We start from the raw sequence: 22,710 nt of genomic DNA on the forward strand, positions 1-22,710 counted from the left end.
TTTCATCTCTAAACTGAAGAGTTTCCTCGTGGGTGATTCCTTCTATTCTGCCGAGGAATTCCTTAAAACATTAAGTTGATTCCTGTGTTACATTGTTGATTGTGTTTACATAAACTTATGGCTTTTATGTTATCTGTTATTACTTTTCTACTGTAATTTCATGACTGACACAGTCTATGACCTTGGAGATTATGTGGTAATTTTACATTGTTCATTTTCCACTATTCTGCACATATTTTCCATGTTCGACTTACGAAATTAATAACCTAACATTAAACCTTTTCGTGACAGCAATATGCATTTCACCTCATTCAGGAGAAGAAATAAAACGTATTAAAACTAAGTACACCTGACGATGGACCCACAGGGTCCTAAATGCATCGTGTAGTTAATAAAACACGAAAAAGTTGTGACTGAAGGCGTTGTTTAATTCATATCTCCAATGTTTTGAATACAGTCACGTTTTAAGCTGCAAAATATGGATAAAATTAAATTGGAGATTTCCCCCTCGATTTGCTCCTACGGAACTAGACGGTACTTCAACGTCTTAATTGGGGTGTTTTTGAACATCCTCCTTACAGCCCCGACTTGGTACCAAGTGACTTGCACTTATTATCGAAACTAAAGGAACTCTTGGGTGGAAAACAGTTCGCAAACGATGAAGACGTCAAGCTAATGATACTATGGCTCAAATATTTGGCGGTACAGGAGTACAACATGAGAATTGAAAAATTTCCCATAGTAAAAATAATGCCTTGACAGCTATGGCGACTACCATGAAAAAAAAGTAAGGCGTTGTAATTTTGTAAATTAAATTTTGTGTTTTCTTTCCTTTTTTATTCAGTTAAAACGTTTTTTTTTTAACTTTCTGGGAGACCCTCGTATCTACAGAGCGACAGTTATTGAAAAATATGTAGTAGAGTCGTCGTCACTACTGAACGTTTGCGTTAGGACGTTCAAACTGGACGGTTGGCAGCGGGACACGGTGGGAATTAGTATGCGCATGCATAGTTTGGCTTAGCGACAAGGCCCACTTTCAATTGGATAGGATCGTCAATAAGCAAAATTGGCACATTTAGGGGCTGAGAATCCGAATTTCACGATCGGGAAGTCTCTTTACCCTCAACGGATGACTGTGTGGTGTGCAATGTCCAGTCACTGAATAATCGGTGCGATATTCCTTGATGGCACGGTGAAGATTTTGGAAGATGATTTCATCCCCAAAGTGACCCTAATTTAGATGAGTAGTGGTTCATGCAAGACGGAGCTCGACCCCATCGAAGCAGGAGAGTTTGACGTCCTGGAGGAGCTCTTTGAGAACCGCATTCGGGCTCTGGGATACCCAGAGGCCACTGGCATGGGCCTCGATTGGCCGCTATATTTTCCGGATCTGAACAAATTCGACTACTTTTTGTAGGGCTATATTAAAGACAAGGTGTACAGCAATAATCCCAAAACCATTACTGAGCTGAAAACAGACATTCGGGAGGTCATCGACAGCATGGATGTTCCGATACTTCAGCGGGTCATGCTGAATTTCGCTATTCGTCTGCTCCACGTCATCGCCAATGATAGCAGGCATACAGGCATATCGAACATGTCATAACCTAAATCAGAGTATCTGTAGTGACGTTTACATGTTGAAAAAACTGTGCGCACGCCGTAGTTTGCAGCTGATTTACGTTTTTCTCTTATAGTTCAATAACTGTCACCCTATATCATTAGCCACGTATGAACACATAAGAATTAGTCTCACTTTCAAAGATCTTAAACATTCAGGTGCTGCAACTGGCTGGTTGCAGTATATGTATTGGCGATAAGCAGACTGCCTAACAGCAGCTACAATTTGTATTAGCACTGGTAACTCTGTCGCATGTGCTACGCCCACTAATAATTGGAAAAAAGGGTTTTCATTTATTTATCACATTAGTAAATGATAACAATCACTGATCGTGGAGAAGTCTTTCCAGTCGAGACTATTGTCGGAGGAATCCCTAATTTCGCGTTGCGACATCATCCACAGGATGACAAGTGCCTGCCATCGACAGAAGAATGGCCTCTCAGAACAAATTAATGAGACGCTGACAGACATGCTCTCGATGTACGTTCATGCCAATCAGAGAGACTGGGTACAATATTGCGCATTGTGACATTCTCATACATTCTCACAGTCGCTAGGCCAAAACGATAATGAATATGTTGATCCTGTTTCAACCTGACGATACTCAGGATAACTACGTCAAACAACTCATTACCAGGATTGAAGTAGAACGACAACTGGCTCGCGTAAGGACCCTGGACGTCCAGGAGAAGAACGGAGAGCGCTACACTACCAAGCACTGACCAGTGGGATACAGTCCTGGGGACTTGGTTTGGATTTTTACGCCTGTGCGGAAAGTGGGACTATCGGAAATGTTACTGAAGTGCTACATTGGGCCGTATCGTATCCGTCGTCGCTTGTCAGTCGTCACATATGAAGTCGAGAACAATGACCCGTCATCAAGAAGACGAAAACGCAGAAACGCCGTCCATGATCTCCGTATGAAACCCTACTAAAGTTCAGCGGAGCAGATTGACGATGGGAGTTTCAAGGAAACTGAAGACCTACTCGACAACCTCGAAGCTACGACGGGAAGAGCTACCTTCGATGCCCGTCGTAGTGAAGAGTATGTAATAACACGAGCAGAGCGCGAGGATCCGCCAGCGCTGGCATACAGAGAACCTCTGACAAGATCTAGACCCAGGGTGCTGTAGTCGACTCCAAAGAGAATTCCTGGAACAGCGGGTCGCTATTTTACCAGGACAGGGTGCAATGACGCAAGCGCTGGCATCGTTGTTTGGCGTGCTGCGAGTCCTTATTACGAAACCGACAGCTAGAAATTATTTGTTATTCAGTATTTACCATTTCTTGAGTGTTCATGAATATGTCGCCTTAATGATGTTTGTATATTCTGGAATATTTGATATATTATCAATTTCCAGCGTCCTGGAATATTTGTAGTTTCTATACATAGCTACACTTTCCGTACCATAGGTCAGCTAAGTTCTGGCTGTAGTTTGGTGTCAGTAATAAACGTGCTTTCGGTTCTAAGTGTTGTACTTAAATGACGATCTTACTTTCAGATTTGAACTTGATCGTATTTTTGTCGTTACAATATTACGGCTTACAAGAGATTTCATGAAGGCGTAGAGTTCTGTGAGTCCCCCATACGCGACAGTTTAGCTAGTTCGTAGCGTCTTTATGTTAACAATAACTAATTAAATAAACAAAAACTAACTGCGGGTCTCACGCAGAACATATGCATTCATATCACTAAATCCGATTTAATCTACGTCCTCGGAAACAAATACTTCACATATCACAGAAATTAGGCCAACACATTTATTTTGTGTGTATAAAATAGTATTTCCTGAAGCAACACAGCAAATTTTCATATAAAATAATTAAAAGATCCTTTTAGGACTGGAAAACGAAATAATTAAATATTATTTTATTCTTTTTTGGCTAGAGAATTGCTGACTGCAGTATTTCCTTCAGCATAGTTAAATAATTTAAAAAGAGATACGTATCTCCCTCTGTAACCGATTAGATTTACAAATAACCTGTCAGAATGATATTTAGAATGTCCTTGTTCAAAACTAGAATTACTGCCAGTTACGCAGCTTCAAGGCAATTGATAGCCTTTCGGTGTCACGTACTTCCAATGCTGTTTGTAGTGAAGGTATGTACGGTTACGAACACACCATAAATGATTTTGTAACTGATTTCTCAACAGAAATTGAAACACGATTTCTATACGTAAGTATAATAAAATTATCTATATTTCTACAATGTTTAGATGTTACAAACTCAAACTCATTCAAACGAATCTTATAAAGCACATATCACAAGACGACGTCCGAAAAATAAATCAGCAGTTTCTTGACGTTTCCAGTCGCATTAACGCCGTGTGCTCAGCAAGTAATTCCACAAAAACGGATCGAAATGGGAGGAATATCGTCTCACTCTGATACATGCATTATTATTATTAAAATACAAAATATACCGGTTTCTCATTTTTTTGTAATGAAATCGGTATTTCTGGACCTGTACTGATGCTTTCGTCTTTATTTATAGTGATACGTGTGAATCTAAAGCACATAATGTATTCGAGTAATGAGTTATTTTTAATACTTCCTGCAACTTTTCAGTTAATTGGCTGAGAAACTCCCATAGATAGTAAACTTCGCTTCTGTTAATTGTTTTGTTTCAGAAGGTCTTTCATTCATGCTGAGACTCCACAAACGTGATTTCATCTTGGGGTATGCAAGTTTTAATTAGCTTTGTGTTCCGTTTGCCGTGGATCATTCCGGAACGGGTTACTAAATAATTTTCTAAACCGTTTCCTTTTGTCACATGGCTCGAAGTCGACTGTATTGTCATAAAGAAACGAGAAGTCTCCCATGAATATTCATGGTCAAAGTCATAGAATTTCGTGGTACCGTTAAATGTAGGCCAGAAGGAAATATAGGATGACAAGTGACACACCAGATGAGGATATTTCCTCGTTCTGACTTTCTCTCTCAGTCCGGGGATGTGGTTACTGATGTTGCGTATCGTACTAACTGGGTAATTTGTAGTCTTCCTAACTACACTAATATTTTGACCGTAATGAGATGATATGTCCTTTCAGGCTTCCATAAAATTTTCATTGGATATAATTTACCTTACAATAATGAACATATATATCTCGTTACCATTCCATAAGCTTCCTCACTGCGGAACTGAAAGGATACTCCATTTTGTATATGTGAGATAGCACATTTTTTTTTTTACTCATGTGTGACGAAAAATTTTTGTTGGTGATGTTTTTCGACCTCAGTCAGTGCTGCAAAATGATTACGAAACATCTTTAAGGGATATTTTCATGGTGGGTTTTTATACATCTTCATCGGTTTAAACATGCGCACGCAGAGTTTCATACTTGGGGGTGGAATACTCTAATGGTCAGTAAAATTTTCAACACTTCATGGCAGCGATTAAAACCAAAACTATTATACTGCTGGTTGCTGTGGTCCTAGAACAAACCACTTCATCGTACTATCACTAACAACCGAAAATAAATTTCGCCAATCGCCAACAGACTTCACAGTTGTATGACCATGTAATGCATTATTGGTCGCCCTTTGTGTGTTGTCGAAAGTTATCAGACATTTTACGGAGCTACCAGATAATTCATTTAAAAATTGCGATGATCGTTCCCTCTACTGCTAAAGGTACATTATACACTCTGAAGACGGCTCCACATTCCACACACTTAACATTTACTTATCTTTACTCGGGGTAACTGCTATGGGTGAACAATGCAGTGTATATCTGAACAATGCAATGTATATCTGACTGTTTTTTGTTCACCCACATCCATTATATGTTCACGATCCTTCCTGGGGGATAACTGAATAGTGATACTAATTGCCGTACAGTCCTTTCACTTTAATAGAGATGGAGTAATATGATATGTTAATAATAACAACATTCTATGTCCCTCTTTAAATACTACCAACGATTTAAGTTGAAAAGCATTCAGTCGTAAGTGTTAATGAACAATAAACTGGTTGAGCGAACAGATCATAAAATAATACACGAACTGACTGCAGTTTTCTGAAACAGAATTAATACATGTATGCTGTCACGAAGTTCCTCGAAGTCCGAATGGATATAAGAGAAGGAAGTACTTTGATCCCAATTTAATGTTATTACACACACACCACAAAAAGTTTTGCATCACCCTGGTTCCCAGAACTCTGAAGATAGACTTTGACTGTGGATACTGTCTCACAGACACAGTCGATTTGGTTATTCAGATATGTCACTAAACCCGCCCAAAGATGTAAACAACAATGCATGAGAAACGTCTAGTAGACGGATGAGGTCCGACAGCCGATCACTTCCAGTCATCCCACCAGGAAGAAGGTACACGGCTCATGTTGTCTGTAGATCAACCTTCCCTAGACGGTCAATACCGCGGTTCGATCGCGTCCACATTGTTACTTTCTGCCAGGAATGGCCCTCAACAAGGGAAGCGTCCAGGCGTCTCGGTGTGAACCATAGCGATATTGTTCGGACATGGAGGAGATACAGAGAGACAGGAACTGTCGATAACATACCTCGCTCAGGCCGCCCAAGGGATGCAGTGGATGGCTCAGAGGAATCCTGACAGCAACGCCACCATGTTGAATAATGCTTTTCGTGCAGCTACAGGACGTAGTGTTACGACTCAAACTGTGCGCAATATACTGCAAGATGCGCAACTTCGCTCCCGACGGCCACGGCGAGGTCCATCTTTGCAACCAACACACCAGGGAGCGCGGTACAGATGGGCCCAACAACATGCCGAAAGGACCGCTCAGGACTGGCAACACGTTCTCTTCGCAGATGAGTGTCGCATATGCGTTCAACCAGACAATCGTCGGAGACGTGTTTGGAGGCAACTCGGTAAGGCTGAACGCCTTCGACACGCTGGCCAGCGAGTGCAGCAAGGTGGAGTTTCCCTGCTGTTTTGGGGTAGATTTTGTGGGTCCGACGTACGCCGCTGGTGGTCATGGAAGGCGCCAAAACGGCTGTACGATACGTGAATGCCATCCTCCAACCGATAGTGGAACCATATCGGCAGCATATTGGCGAGGCATTCGTCTTCATGGACGACAATTCGTGCCCCCATCGTGTACATCTTGTGAATTACTTCCTTCAGGATAACGACATCGCTCGACTAGAGTGACCAGCATGTTCTCCAGACATGAACCTTATCGAACATGCCTGGGATAGATTGAAAAGGGCAGTCATCATCACATTCGGATTATTTGGTGATGAGCTGTTGTCCGTAGGGAAGTACTGCAGCGGGATGAATGTACGGGAACGCAGAACGACATATTTCCAGCTGGTGCACTTAATGGTCGTTCTCTGTTAATGTGGGGAAGTATATGATTGAGAAAGGAACATCAACCCAGTATTATCAGACTACCATATTACTGGAAAACATCTGGAGTCCGTCACCACGGTGGTATTTTTATGTTAAATATTAAGAAATGACAGGAAATCGAATGAAGTAAAAAAGCGGAATCAGTAGTAGTGAGTCGAATGGGATATAGGTATTTCCTGGGGGTTCTGAGAGAGGGTGGTGTGCATGTACTTCCGAGTATGGTGTTCTTACGTAGTCATAAAAAACATATGAGACCTTCACGTAGGATAGTAGCAGTTTGGTGTAGCCTATGTGGAAGCCTTACAGAAACCCTGGTGAAGAGAGACGACGTTGTTCTCGAGAAAGCCTGTTTCGTAAGATTTAAGAATAGGTATTTGAGGGGGATGTTCGAGTAACTCTTCTATCTTCGTTTCATATGTCGCTTTGGCGTAATAAGAAGAAATAAGAGAGGCTAGGCATGCACCGAAGCTTATCTTTTCTCTTGTATGTGGAAGCCTTTACGACAGCTTTCACCTTGACGCTCTCATCTGTCCTCAGCCTTGAGCTTCTTCCGTAAGATCCTGTAATTTCGCCAATTCTTTTCACCATGAAGTATTCCATATCTTCATCAACACTTACATTCTTCCTAGCAATCTTTCCTTCGAAGGATCTCCGTTGCAGGTCATTTCATCGCAGAATGTGTTCTAGTAAACCTTTGTTCATCATTTTTATCATTTTTACTAATTATTTGACTGCTTGCTTTCTTGGAAATACGACTTCATTCGTCCTATGTCAGTTAATTCCATTTTCATCGTTTTCTCGACAACTGCATTTCAAAACCGCCCAAACGGTTTTCCTTTCTCTTTCTAAATGCCCACGATTCGTCGCCATGTCACGTAACACAAGAGGCTAAACAACTATCGAATTCCTTTCTTAATTTTACCGAACTTACTTTTGCTGCGAGTCAATCATTTTTCCAAAAGCTCTTTCATTCACAGATATTCAACTTCTACCTTCCATCACACAGCTTCCACTTTCTGTCACCAGGCTCTCTAAATTCCTACAAGATTTAGCTTGTTTCAATGTCTTTCCTTCCAATGATGTTTTGACATTTTTTACGGTAACCATATCCTTAAACACCTCAGATGTCACCACTCCTTTTAATTAGTCTTCAGATGATTAAAATTATTTATAGGTAAATGAGTATTTGAATTGGCTCCCGAACTCAGTGCTCTTCTGATGTAGCTGTTTAAATGTAAAAGTACCATAAATAATAGGAATTGTTGAGAGGAGTATTCAGCTCATCTGACACTGACGTAAAACGCGCATAATTTGTTAATGTGAGCACCTGGGTACTGTTCATGCGACCACAGCGTGGAACGCAGGTGGGTGCACCTGGCCGACGAGTTGCCACGGAAGTGAGAGTCAGACGGTAGCAGTAACATGAATGTCGTGAGAGTGCCAGTGAAGAATTGATAAATTTAACATTTGCAATAAGATGTCAACGGTTCAAGGAAGACCAGAGCAAAATTAATGAAACAAATGCAGCTGTTCCTTAAATATTCGACAAATTGTCTAACATGATTGGTCAAGGATCTGCGTTCGGTACTAGTTTTTCTGCGTTAATAGTTGTTGGAGAGAAGAAGTGAGCAATAATAATTTAAACCCAAGGAAACGACTAACTGTGGATCTCTTCTTTAATTTAATAATCTTTGCATAAAAAAATACAGCAACGAAAATTTATAGTCACGTCATCATGAAAGAAGCGGCGCACTCAACCACGATTTGAAGTCATGATGCAGGTAAACTGAACTCGTTACTGCCCCAGGCACTACCCCTTGAAGTGTAGAAGACGGATCCAGACACACTTTAGCACAATGTCAATGGGATTCATTGCTCAGAAATACTTATCGCAAACTGAAGATTCTTTCAACAACTTTTGCAGTCAGATTAAAGCATACAAAATTAATACTGTTCCCCAAATAACGAGTACAAATAACCTATGCAGGGTCATAAGCATTAATAGAAAATTCTTACTCCACAGAGTAAACAGTCAAAATTGATTCACTTAGTTAATTATGCAAGAATTACATAACTTATCGTCTGAGAACGCTGGTTGCCATAGAATGTTTCTTATTTGCTGATTCTCATTACTCTCGTCTTTCCTACGTTTATCCTCAAACCACACACTTTTGCCATTATCCATCTTAAATGATTTTCACTCCTCTGAATCACCCAACACCGTCTGATCAGCTGCGTACTTAACTTTCTTTATCCTTTGTCGTCCTGTCATGCCCCCTTGCTATTTCTTATTATTTGTTTGATAGTTTCTCAGCATAAGTAATGAAAAGCGTTGGTAACAAGCACCACCCTTTTCTAAAACAATTCCAATGCTAGTTTCAACAGTTTCCTCTTCGGCAATACTTAGTACCGCTTTCTGTCTAATACAGGTCTTTTATTAGTCTTATGTCCTTTCAGCCTACCACAAAAACTTTTTACAGTTTTTGCAGTATACTTCCGTCACTCTGTCAAACCCCGAGGCATATAGATTGTCGTTCGTCTATAAAACGCGAATGACGTAGGTTAGTAAATCCCTTACATTGGTAAGAACTATCTTTCACCATTCATTGCATCAAAATTTACAGAGTATATATTTAACGACAGTTGCGGACGAACGTTGCAACACACCTCTGAATTTGTCCTGTTTCAGACTTATGCTAAACGAAATACCGTCTCTTCACACTTTTGGAGAAGTAAGTGTTTCATTTTAGAAACAAATATATCAGAAGATATCATCGCTTTCGCGATCAGACTAGAAAAATTACCAGAATGGGTGGAGAGATTTTACTCACTGATTTCCAGGTACTTCTGATGCACGGCGTCGTACTCGTCCCAGACGATGCTTCGGAAACGATTCCGCTCTTTGGAGCCCGCCAAAACCGGCTCCTGCTTCTGATGCTCGTTCGGATTCCTGTAACATCACCGTAAAGTACATCCTCACATTGTATCGGATATAATATGACGGACGAGTGAAACGAGGAAAAAACCGAAAAGGAACAAAACTACTATTTCCAAATACAGGAGTTAGCAGTGGCTTCAACAAAAGAAAGATAAAGTAAAAACATTAACGACCAAAAATGAGCCGGCAAGTAAATTACGTAATAGTGAAATAACTGCTTTACCTTAGTATTTAAAGTTTTTTTTTTTCAATTAACATGATTATTTTAGGTTCTTATTTGGGATAACTGTGTTCTATATTAGAATTTTTCATAATTTACTTTCTTTTGTGTATATTGTGTTTTGTAACATTTGTTGGCTCTATATAATTTATGTATTTAAATAAATTTTATTACATATATGCCTTGAAGACAGATTACTATTCACCAAAGTCTTTTTTTATTATTACTGAGGTGACGCTTAGGAAGTCAAGGATTACATAGTTTATCTATACAATGTACTACATTCAGGGGTGTTAAGATTTACATTTTAAGATTTATATTTTTACTTATATTGTGTTAATATTTATTTCAAGTATAATATTTTTGTTATTGTTTTACAATACCTAAATGGCTTATAATTGGAGTCTAACACTGAAGAAGTTAAGGAAATATTTATATTTAAGTATAATTATAAACATATTATTTTTATATAAGAAAATGTAACATTTTATCATACTACAAGTGTATATATATATATATATATATATATATATATATATATATATATATATATATATATATATATATATATATATATATATATATATTAGAAATATTAACTGAATTTAAGAGCTAATAGAAGAAGCTAGGAACTTTCATACTGACTTTACTTTTCCTTAATTGAAATTTCATAGTTTCACTAAATTAATAAAAGTAATATGCTCCTGGCTGCAATTAATATAGAATATATACCTAATCTAAAGGTCGAAGCTAACCAGAGTAATTCACTTCTGAGTCAATTTACGATTTATTGATTCTAATCACAAAATTTTAATACAACCCAAGATAGTAGTTAACTATAACCATTTACACTGCTCATTTAAAAGCTCCTTCATTGAACTGATGATATGGTCATCCTAAAGGCACGAAAAAAGTATTGTTGATATTGATCAATAATTAAGAAAACTACAGCAATTAGGAGATGTTTAAGAGGGAATGGTATCTGGGCTGAACCTTTTGGGTCAAACCCACATTCATACTGTGATACTTTTTCTCCGTCATTAAGTCAAATGCAGTATTTATACCAGAAAGAATTAGCTGCATTATCAGTAAACTGAAAATATGCAAAAATCATCATACCACATCCAAAAAGTGTCAGTATCAAGCAGTAGCTTCAAATCCAAAGTAGTGGCTAGGAGCCATGATTTTATTGAGCGTTGAAATATAAATGTTGACAGAAAGGATAATTAGCGGCTACAAGAAGAGATCAGTTGATAGGACACATCCAAGGCATCAAGGAGTCAACATTTTGGTAATAGAGGATTTTGTAGGGGTAGAAGTTGTCGAGTGAGCGCTAAACATGGATACAGTAATCAAGTTCAAACAGATGGACGTTGCAGTGGTTATTCAGAGATGAAGAGGTATACACTGGATAGATACAGTGGGAACTTCATCAAGAGTCTCCAGACAGAAGACCACAATAACAATGACACTTTCATATCGTAATTACCTTCTGTTATTGTGCCATATTAATTTGTTCTGTATTGTATACATTCATGCCTGCAAGGCACACTAATATATATGTTTGAATGGTAACTGGCTGTATGGACTACCTCTGGATTCCAATAAACTAAAAATTAGTAAGACTGTTCACGGATTATCTGTACATAGGTGCTTTCGTAAAATATTATGGGAGTCAAAACTACGTTGAAACACAGTGTGTCCAGCACACAGTAATTTAAAAAAAATTATTTATATTTAAGATCTCAAATACTGCGAAACATATGTTATGTGGATCATGAATTTTTAAAGTCACGTTTCAAGCCTACCCACCATACTGACAAAACGTAACACCCATTCTTTGTCCGAAGTCTCCAATGATTACCAACAGCCACCATCACCACAGCGATTCGACCTCTCCTCAGGTACTTAAACGCTGTTCGCATGAAGAGGGTTTTAATTGGATCCAAATCGACCCACCCATCTCATCACCCTTCTTAGGAATGCAATCTAGTGCACTAGAGGAATCTCAATTTAGATACCTCTTTGTATACAAATGTGGATCAATTCTGAAACTGGTAGGATGTTCTTTTTAAGATATGCTGGAATTTGCACTTACTATGTAAAATGGAATTACCTGTAATATTGCAATCTCCTTTGATAAGAATAACGAAGCCCGCAAAGGAAACGGCGATTGTTGATTAGCGGGGAGGGTGGGCTTGGGAACGCCGCAGGGAAGACACAGTGACGGATTACAGGGGTCGCTGGAGAATTTACGGTATTGGAGGTGGAGGAGGGAGGGAGGAGGAACGTTTGCCTCGGGGTAGGAGGGGGTGGGAGGAGAGCAGGCGGTCCAGCATCGGACGGGTGGAATTGAAAGCGGATAGTTTGCGCTGCGGGGTGCGTGTGTTGCGTACATCAGGGCCGGGGCGCACGTGACTCGCGTGCCAATGCGCCAGCTAAGCAGGTAGTTTGGAAACATCCGCCCGCGCGCTGGGGACCGGTCGGCCGCGGTGGACCGCCGCGCTGCAACTTGGGCCTCCGGGTCTCCTCCGACCTCGGCCGCCAATATGCACAGACCCTCGCCGAATTATTCATGCCCACCGCTAATGTGGGTCGGCACCGAACCCACCGCAAGCAAGCGACGCGTGCTCCGCAGCCGCCTGCACAGATTGTCGCTAATGAACGACGCCACACACCTGCTTAATTTCGGCGAGAACAGGGTATCGCCGGGGCCGATCTCAAGATCTATAGGACTGCGAGGGACAGACGTCTGTCCTTAATCTCATGGAACACTTCGCTGTATCTGTGGGTCAGTCCTCATGCTACAGAAGCTACCACTTGGTTTAGTCAGTCAATGCCTTTAGTCCTTCCTCCGACGCTGTATGTGTGATGATTATTCGGTGCGTAAGTGTTATATTATTGCTTGGTTCAGAATCTGTTGATGTGAGGCTAGGGAGAGTCTCCATCTCCTGTTCTGTCCGTGAGAAAATTAATTATGACTTACGGTCACAGTTTAAATTGCGTAATGCAATTGAATTCGTCTCTACTTAAGAAACTGAGCAGATGGACTGAACTTGCAACAAAAAAAGAAACGGTTTCTCATTAAAACATTCATATACACTGCCGGAAAAAGAAATTATTACACCTGGAAAGACGACGTCGACTTGGATCCGATGACGACATATGCCACCTGGAGGATAGTACATGCATTTACTGATAATGGTTGTACCGTCGTTCGCCAACAGCCAGCGTAATCGTATGACTACCAGAGCGCCATCTGTGTCTACCCTTTAATGGGGAAAGCTCACAGACTGCAGATCGTACAGCTGCCACAGCACAGATAAGAGGGCTTGTGAGCCCAGACGTGTCAACACACACTGTTGTGACCAGTTATTAGCAGTTGGACTACGGGAACGCATACCTCTAGCCCGTCTTCCACTTACGCCAAACCATCGATGTGCACGGTTCGGTCGGCCGGGCGGTTCTAGGCTCTACAGTCTGGAACCGCGCGACCGCTACGGTCGCAGGTTCGAATCCTGCCTCCGGCATGGATGTGTGTGATGTCCTTAGGTTAGTTAGGTTTAAGTAGTTCTAAGTTCTAGGGGACTGATGACCTCAGATGTTAAGTCCCATAGTGCTCAGAGCCATTTGAACCTTTTTTTTATTTTCACGGCTCGACTGGTGCTATCAGAGAATCACTTGGAATATGGAACGGCGCGCCATGATTTTCAGCGATGAAAGCAAGTGATGGTCGTTTGCTCGTATGACGTAGACATGGTGAGCGTTGTCTCGTAGAGCCCATTCGTCCAAGACATATTGGCCTCCCCCCACACAGTATGGATTGGTTGCGGCAAGCTAGAGCTCTCGTTCAACTTTGGTGTTTCTGAAGGGGATGCTAACCATCGCTCGGTATGTGCAGAATGTTGTTGGAGAACCGTTCTTTTGGCGTTCTTGCTACAGGGAGGTAGTGTTTTGTTCCAACGGGACAATGCTCGCCCACAGACTGTCCGTGCAACTCAACGTGCTCTGCAAGACGTACAGCAACTTCTCTGGCCAGCACGGTCTCTGGATTTGAATATTCGCCATTTGCACGATCGACTGGATGTCAGAATCGGCGCCTGCATTTCCGCCCATGAATGCAAAATCGCGTACTAATAAAGGTATTTCAGCATGAGTCAATGTCTGGTACCTCGGAACCACATGTGCTATTGATTTGTAAGTGTAATCATCTCATGTACTCCATATGCACTGTTGCAACAACAACTCTTGTGCGATTTTTTTCCGGCAGTGTATTACAACCAGGAACTTTCACACTGCCGAGAACACCCTTCACAAAACTAAGGTTGCAGCCAAGAATTAAAACCAAAAGTAAGATACAGACACTTAAAGAGAAACACACTGTGTCATCAAGTGACTGAAGAATAATGGTTACAGTGTGGCTGATAACTAGCCTTTACTTTAGAAGCTTAATAATATAACTTCGACACTTCAGTTGCGGTGGAGGGGGAGGGGGTGGGAGCTTTCATGATGAACCCGAGATCAGTCGAGACGACAGAGTCGAGATTGCGATGTCTTTATACCACATGGCGATGTCGAAGGGGGTTTTCTGCTTCCAGTACGCTGTTCCTCGCTCCTCCCCGATACAATTGCTCGTTCCACGTTGAGTCGATGGCACTTTATCGCGGGCGTCGTCATATGTCTCTCTGTTCAAGGTAATGACCAGCGAAACTCTAACGAGACTATAGGCGGTAAGTGCCTGGTGCCGTTTACGGTGTCTTCCGAAAATGTCATCTAACTGTAACTGCTAGTGTGCGAACAAGAAGAATTGGTGCGAGATGGCTGGGTTTTTTAGTTTTATGACGGCAGAGTGTCCGGCCCTCAGTAAGACTCCCACACCAAAAAGTAGGTGTCCTATCAAAGGCTAAGAAACACAGCAGCGAAGTTCTACCTGCTGAGACACAGAAAGCAGATAATGTCTCTATTTCTCCGAGGATTCCCATTATGCCTCAGCGTCAAGTAGCGAAAGGGACGACGTTTCCTTTATCAAGACGCCTCATTGAAGACGAAGTAGTCGCTTAAATTTCAGCGGATTCTAGCAATTGTCACCCTCTGGAAAACTTGAAAACCTTTCTTATGATGGCCGTATCAGAGATCTGATTTCGGGATAATGACCTGCAATATATAAGAAATCTGACTTTAATATTCTCTTTACTCCCCAAGCTTTCTTTGAGAGGAAAATCTTAACGTAAAGTATGTTGATATCGATACCAAATTATCAAAAAATAAAAAGCAACAGAGTTTTAATTGTAATGAGGGAGGGGTCAATTTCCACAGAAATATAAACCTGATTCTAACCAAGCTGGACATCATTCTTTGTTATTTGACCTCATGCGAGTGTCCCTGTACGCGTTTGGAGACGTGGGGTTGAGTTATGTCACAAATACACTCCTGGAAATTGAAATAAGAACACCGTGAATTCATTGTCCCAGGAAGGGGAAACTTTATTGACACATTCCTGGGCTCAGATACATCACATGATCACACTGACAGAACCACAGGCACATAGACACAGGCAACAGAGCATGCACAATGTCGGCACTAGTACAGTGTATATCCACCTTTCGCAGCAATGCAGGCTGCTATTCTCCCATGGAGACGATCGTAGAGATGCTGGATGTAGTCCTGTGGAACGGCTTGCCATGCCATTTCCACCTGGCGCCTCAGTTGGACCAGCGTTCGTGCTGGACGTGCAGACCGCGTGAGACGACGCTTCATCCAGTCCCAAACATGCTCAATGGGGGACAGATACGGAGATCTTGCTGGCCAGGGTAGTTGACTTACACCTTCTAGAGCACGTTGGGTGGCACGGGATACATGCGGACGTGCATTGTCCTGTTGGAACAGCAAGTTCCCTTGCCGGTCTAGGAATGGTAGAACGATGGGTTCGATGACGGTTTGGATGTACCGTGCACTATTCAGTGTCCCCTCGACGATCACCAGTGGTGTACGGCCAGTGTAGGAGATCGCTCCCCACACCATGATGCCGGGTGTTGGCCCTGTGTGCCTCGGTCGTATGCAGTCCTGATTGTGGCGCTCACCTGCACGGCGCCAAACACGCATACGACCATCATTGGCACCAAGGCAGAAGCGACTCTCATCGCTGAAGACGACACGTCTCCATTCGTCCCTCCATTCACGCCTGTCGCGACACCACTGGAGGCGGGCTGCACGATGTTGGTGCGTGAGCGGAAGACGGCCTAACGGTGTGTGGGATCGTAGCCCAGCTTCATGGAGACGGTTGCGAATGGTCCTCGCCGATACCCCAGGAGCAACAGTGTCCCTAATTTGCTGGGAAGTGGCGGTGCGGTCCCCTACGGCACTGCGTAGGATCCTACGGTCTTTGCGTGCATCCGTGCGTCGCTGCGGCCCGGTCCCAGGTCGACGGACACGTGCACCTTCCGCCGACCACTGGCGACAACATCGATGTACTGTGGAGACCTCACGCCCCCCGTGTTGAGCAATTCGGCGGTACGTCCACCCGGCCTCCCGCATGCCCACTATACGCCCTCGCTCAAAGTCCGTCAACTGCACATACGGTTCACGTCCACGCTGTCGCGGCATGCTACCAGTGTTAAAGACTGCGATGGAGCTCCGTATGCCACGGCAAACTGGCTGACACCGACGGCGGCGGTGCACAAATGCTGCGCAGCTAGCGCCATTCGACGGCCAACACCGCGGTTCCTGGTGTGTCCGCTGTGCCGTGCGTGTGATCATTGCTTGTACAGCCCTCTCGCAGTGTCCGGAGCAAGTATGGTGGGTCTGACACACTGGTGTCAATGTGTTCTTTTTTCCATTTCCAGGAGTGTAGTTGAGTAATATGAAGATATACATATTGCTTTTTTCTCGATCAAGGAAAAATTTTACTTGGTTTTTCCTCAATTGCATTGTTTTTGTAACGATAATATGTACTCATGGCGATCATACCTTGGCGTATTATTGTGGCAGATTAGAGAAGATACACTTCTTTGACGAAATAGCTAATAATAACTATTATTCTCGATAATCAGTTTCGGTAATCTTCAGAATTCGGCTGAGAGGCTATTGCACATTTCTTAAAATAGTAGTAACAGTACATGAGTTGGCAGGTACATAACACACTAGAAGATTGCCAGTCTAGTGGCACTCTGGCTGTAATGATGAGCGCGAGACAGATGTATGTGGCGAATAACTATGTATGTCGTTGATTTAATTCTGATATGCCGATGCATCAGTCCTATAGTCTGATACGTGCCTGCCAATTCATGAGAAAGAATACTCTTCCTGCTATTTTAAGAAACGTGCAAGAACCTGTCTGTCGAAATCTGAAGACGGTAACACTGATTACCGAAAAGAGTTATCGAGACTACACTTATTATTAGCGACCTTGGCAAAGAAGTGTACCTTCTCTTATCTGTTGTCACAGACCAACCCTCTCTGCTCAAAATGAGTATACTAAAAAATATTCTAATGGCGTCTTTATGTATTCTAATAACCACAGAGTCATGCGGATGAGGATTTTGTGTTGGTATTTGATTTGGTGAAATTCATTCCGCATATAAATGTCAAGTGCGTGCATAACGTTCAGTCAACGCGAGTTACGATGTGGACCACATGGTAGTTGAATTGGCCTCTGTGTTATCTTTGAACACGAATAGCGCTGAAAAACTGAGGATTTTCCAGATCTCTAAACGATATTCGCTTCCCTAAAATCCTGTCAAACTAGCCACTGCATCCGCCTGTATCATGGGGATGGCCGTGTCCCAGCCATATATGTTCTATATACTCGTACGTGACTGCATTTCTTTGTGTATCGTCTCCTTGATTCATTATTCAGATTGGTGTTATTGTCTTTAAACACCAGTACCATTTCATACCGGCTTAATGAGCCATGTTTCCCTAACAGACGATAATTTCATTGTATTTTCTCTAATTGGTCATTGTCATTGTTATTATTGGTGTAAAACTTCAGTTCGTCGCTCTGATTATCAGTAACTTTAATACGAGGAACTTAAATAGTGGCAATTATTTATTTACAGCTCGTACAAAATAGATACGTGTTTCAAAGTTTTACTGATCTTCAAAGTAGTCACCAGCATTTTTAAGCGCGTTCTATTGCCCACACTGTCTGCTCTTACGCTGTTTTTCCTTCTATCAATCTACAAATTGAATGACACTATTAAACAAGCCCTCACGCCGATGTGGAGGACTATTTTGCGGAACACTTTCCCCTGCTTCCGCTGCGAGAATACAAAGCTCATTACTTTGAACTGGATTGTGGGTGTATACATCATGTGCCACGTTAGTTCCCGCTACATGTGGGATTACATCGTGATCCCCTCTGTAACGTATTGATACACTGTGAGAACAGGCGTTTCTTTGGAACAAAAATAGACCAGAAATAAACGTCAGGAGTTTTTGGACGTGATTAAACTTCTGAACTGAGGTTTTTGGCCTGTTTTAAGGCGGAAGCCTTATAGTTAACACTGAACCACATGAAATCTTTTTGTGATGTACCGAATACGAAATACATACACAATGTGTACAGTAGAATGGTTATTAGTTGGCTGTTTTTAAATTTTGTTTGGTTCCATACCATGGGAAAACGAGACTGCATGAAGTTTGGGCTCGTTATAAATACGGGAAGGGGTGCACCTGGGCCTTCAGAATCAGAACATGTCTAATTAAAAATCCTTCAACATCGCAAAATATTATTTATGCATGAAAAATTCATCCATTAACCAACGTAGGCAGTATCTATACATCAGTCTCTTACCTGCTAGGTTAATGCCCTCAAGACAGGTACGTTTAGACTAGAACGAACGAGGAGTTCCCTTTTGCGACCCAACCCTGACCAACCCACTAGTCTTTCACTTTCGACAGAGCTAGCACTCGTAGCAGGAACAATGTCTTATTGTTCAGTTGGTTAACAGATGAAATTTTATTTATTCGGGTATTACTCTCATGACATAGCCGTCAAAGAAACGTTAGAGGTTTTCTTTCATAATCTGCAGGTGCTTAAATTAACCGTGCACCAATCCACCACACTAAGTGGGAAATGATTACTTGTTTTGAATAAGGAGGAATTCCAATACAAGAGCTGAGAAACTGCATACCAAAATTAGAACCTTACTACCAACAACGCAGAAAACTACAAATAACGTGCTAGAAGACCGCAGGAATTTCGTAAGTGTAAATACCCAGATTATCATAACCTATTTCTTTAGACAGCAATACTATTGAAGAACAGTTTTTGATCAATCGGTGGCTGAAAGGACGTAATCGACTCTAGCTCCTTGGAGAAGACAGAAGAAGGGCTGTTGACTGCATTTATTTATAAACTTAGAGCATAAAGCAAAACATATTATAAAATATGTGTGTGTGTTAGGTAATTTATTTCACATCTCTCCTAAATCAGTGGATCGATTTCAACCACAACAGGTATACATATTTCTATTTCTCACTGTCAGGCAAGACTCGCTGGGGGGGAGCAAGAAAACCACCTACATATCATAATTCAGGAAATACGACTTCATAAACATTGGGGTGTGCGTAAAATAGACGCTTCTTGTTTGGCGTTTAAATTTATTACTTGTGTGGTACTAACTCTATTCGCAATAAATTTCGCAGACAATATCCACATATACCGCTAAAAGCACCTAAACAATTACAACTCGGTAGCACCCACAGTTCATGAGAAATGACATCAAACACTGAGATGGGTGAAAAACTGTCACATTGTGCATGGTGTTAAAATTTTGTAGTTTCTTGATACTAATTCTAATCGCAATACATTTTGCAGACAGTGTCCATATATGCCGCTGAATATACATTGAAAATTATATCACTGTATGACCCACAGATAGGGAGATATGACTTCATACACACTGAGATGCGTGGAAAAATGCCACATCATGCATGAATTTTTAAAACCTTTATTCTTTATTACTAAAACACTCCCACAATCGAGTCAGCTTACGGAAATCCTTGAAATCTGGAAGCGCTTTTGACAGCTTTCAAATGCGAAGCCCAAACAGCTGTGGGCGAAAACAGTACAAGTCTATTGAAATATGAAGAGGCGTTCCAAAAGACGTTTACAAAATCGCGTTGTAGACCACATACCCGATGCAGCTGCGACCAATGTACGGGAACTGTACGTTTCTAACACAAAACCAGCAACAAAATGAATACCCGGGAAATGCTGGGTTTATCAACTAGTTTTATACGAAAGTAAATTTGTAAATAAAATAAAAATTTACTGTTAATTCGGTGCTGTTAAGTTTATTGTTATTTCGGTCGTTTAATTTCCTGTTTTTCAGATCTTCCTTCACTTGTTTCATCAAACCAATCTGCCTATTTAGTGATGTTAAGTTAAGATATTGGTGAATTGATTTCGACGACCGTCCAGGAATATCTACAGACTCTGCCAAAAATTCTGTTACTCAAACAGAAAAGAGAAGACGACGTCAAGTAGTTACGAATCCCAAGCTTGCAGCTGCCCTCGATAAATGTAGGATCAGTGACACGGAAGCAAATTAAATCCTGATTGTTCCGATCGTAGCACTAGATCAAGATATTTTATAGTCAACCTGAGTTCCACACACAAGTCCCGAGATAAATTCTCTGAGGTAGAGGCTACTGAAGTCAAGAACCAATTCAAGAATAAGAACCAATTTAAGAATAAGAACCAATTTAAGAATAAGAACCAATTTAAGAATAAGAAATTGCTGCCTTTAAAGATACATTCTACAGACTTCCTGTGATATTCTTTGAAATTGCGATACTCAGAAACCTTTTGGAGTGCCTGCATTGCGATCTGCGACTGCAAAACTCACTGAATAGAATCTTCAGTCCTATGTTAAAACATTAGTTCTGCCAGTATCTCGTCTCCTACCTTCCAAAGTTTACAGAAGCTCTCCTGCGAACCTTGCAGAACTAGCACAACTCTATTAGTTGTCTAGTCGGTATCGTGTCCCTAAGACAGTTCCTTTTCAATGGCATTACAATGACGTTTGTTTGTTTGTTTCCTATTCTGCTCTGAAAGAAAAAAGTGTCAAACTCATAAAGGGCTACTATAAATAATTTACAAAAAAGAGTAGTATATGCTTTAGGTTAAGTTCGTTTGTTTTACTTTTTTACTCTGAAAGAAAAAAGTGTCAAACTCGTGAAGGACTACTACAAATAATTTACAAAAAAAGAGTAGTATATGCTTCAGGTTGCACACAAGTACCGTATAAAATGTAGAATATTTCTACACGGAGGTTTTAAATTTTCTTGGACAGCGCTCACTTCGCATTCTTGAGAAGGTTGGCGTATGCATTTGTCAAAGCACCGGATGTTGTCGAAGACGTCATTCGGCTACGTTCCCGTAAGTTGTTTGAACACTTGGTTAATTAGCTGTTTAAGTGTAACACCTTTTTAGGTTAAAGGTAAGTGAGAATGATGTAGCGATTTCTTTTAAAACGCAGAGGTCTAGGGGCACCGCTTTACCTTTACCTGGAGAGATCAAAATCGACACAACTTATATTTTTGTGCCATGGAATCAAACTTGGACGTAGCATAAACAAAAGATCAAACTTAAAAAATAAGAACCATCTTAATGTACACTGCAGCGCATAAACGTGTTCTGTCTTTTTGAAAATGGATCTGTTTATTGTGAAATACACAACTGAACGTAAGTACGATCACAAATGCTTATGTTTAATGACGCATGATGACAAAACCTGTCATAGTTGGCCAGAGTGACTAATACATACGACCAGACGATGATAATGTTACCGAAACTAATCGTTAAAAAGAAAAAAGTAGAAAAAATAAGCTAACTTAAAATGATAGTGGCTGCTAATTTATAATCATGATGGTTGTAATTATCCAGCCATATAGATTAATTGTTTCAAAACCGATGATAGTAAATCATCTCTGCTAGGTAGTTACCACTCATAACTCTGATTTTGCAGTCGAACGTTGACTGATTCTGATACGAAGTTAAGACTCACATTAACTTTTTGTCCATGTAGTAAACAGAGTTTGCAGCCCATACGATGTAACTGAATCAATCTTGAAATTCCTGCGTTGTGCCTAGGTGTATGGTTTTACAAACAGGTCGAAATAGATTAAGAATAAAAATCGCAACAATATTTCCAGTATTGTTACGAGAGTATTTCTTGGACCTCCGTGATGCTTCCATCACCGGATATTAACTTCGTGCTCCAACATTTTTCCCGGATCAAACCGAAACCCTCCTCATTACAAAGCAGAAAAAGTGGCATATCCGAGGTTTACCAGTCTCTAATCAGTATCAGTCCAGTTTCAGCCAGTTAACTGCAGGCACGACATGTAGAGGTGATCGTAGACACCGAGGAAGTACAGCCACATTTTTCGATTGAGAGGAACACTTCTGCATCTACATCTACGTACATTCTCCGCAAGGGTATGGCGGAGGGTACCTTGTATCACCAATAGCCATTCCTTTCCTGTTCCACTCGCAAATAAAGCGAGGGAATAGACGCTGTCTATATGCCTTCGTATAAGCCCTAATTTCTAGTATCGTATCTTCGTGTTCCTCACGCGAAATG

At 41.3% G+C, this 22,710-nt stretch overlaps 1 protein-coding gene across 1 annotated transcript in view; it reads right to left on the bottom strand.

Annotated features, from left to right (window-relative positions):
• The window catches only part of LOC124593849 (neuroligin-2-like), a gene marked incomplete at its 3' end in the record, with an annotated part of 358,509 nt that overhangs the window by 73,942 nt on the left and 261,857 nt on the right, over positions 1-22,710 (bottom strand). The window contains exon 9 of the mRNA XM_047132197.1: positions 9,791-9,909. Within this exon, the coding sequence (XP_046988153.1) occupies positions 9,791-9,909 (119 nt within the window). The remainder of the gene's footprint in view (positions 1-9,790; positions 9,910-22,710) is intronic.

This window comes from Schistocerca americana, chromosome 2 (genome assembly GCF_021461395.2).
Source record: "Schistocerca americana isolate TAMUIC-IGC-003095 chromosome 2, iqSchAmer2.1, whole genome shotgun sequence".
Classification (NCBI taxonomy): domain Eukaryota; kingdom Metazoa; phylum Arthropoda; class Insecta; order Orthoptera; family Acrididae; genus Schistocerca; species Schistocerca americana.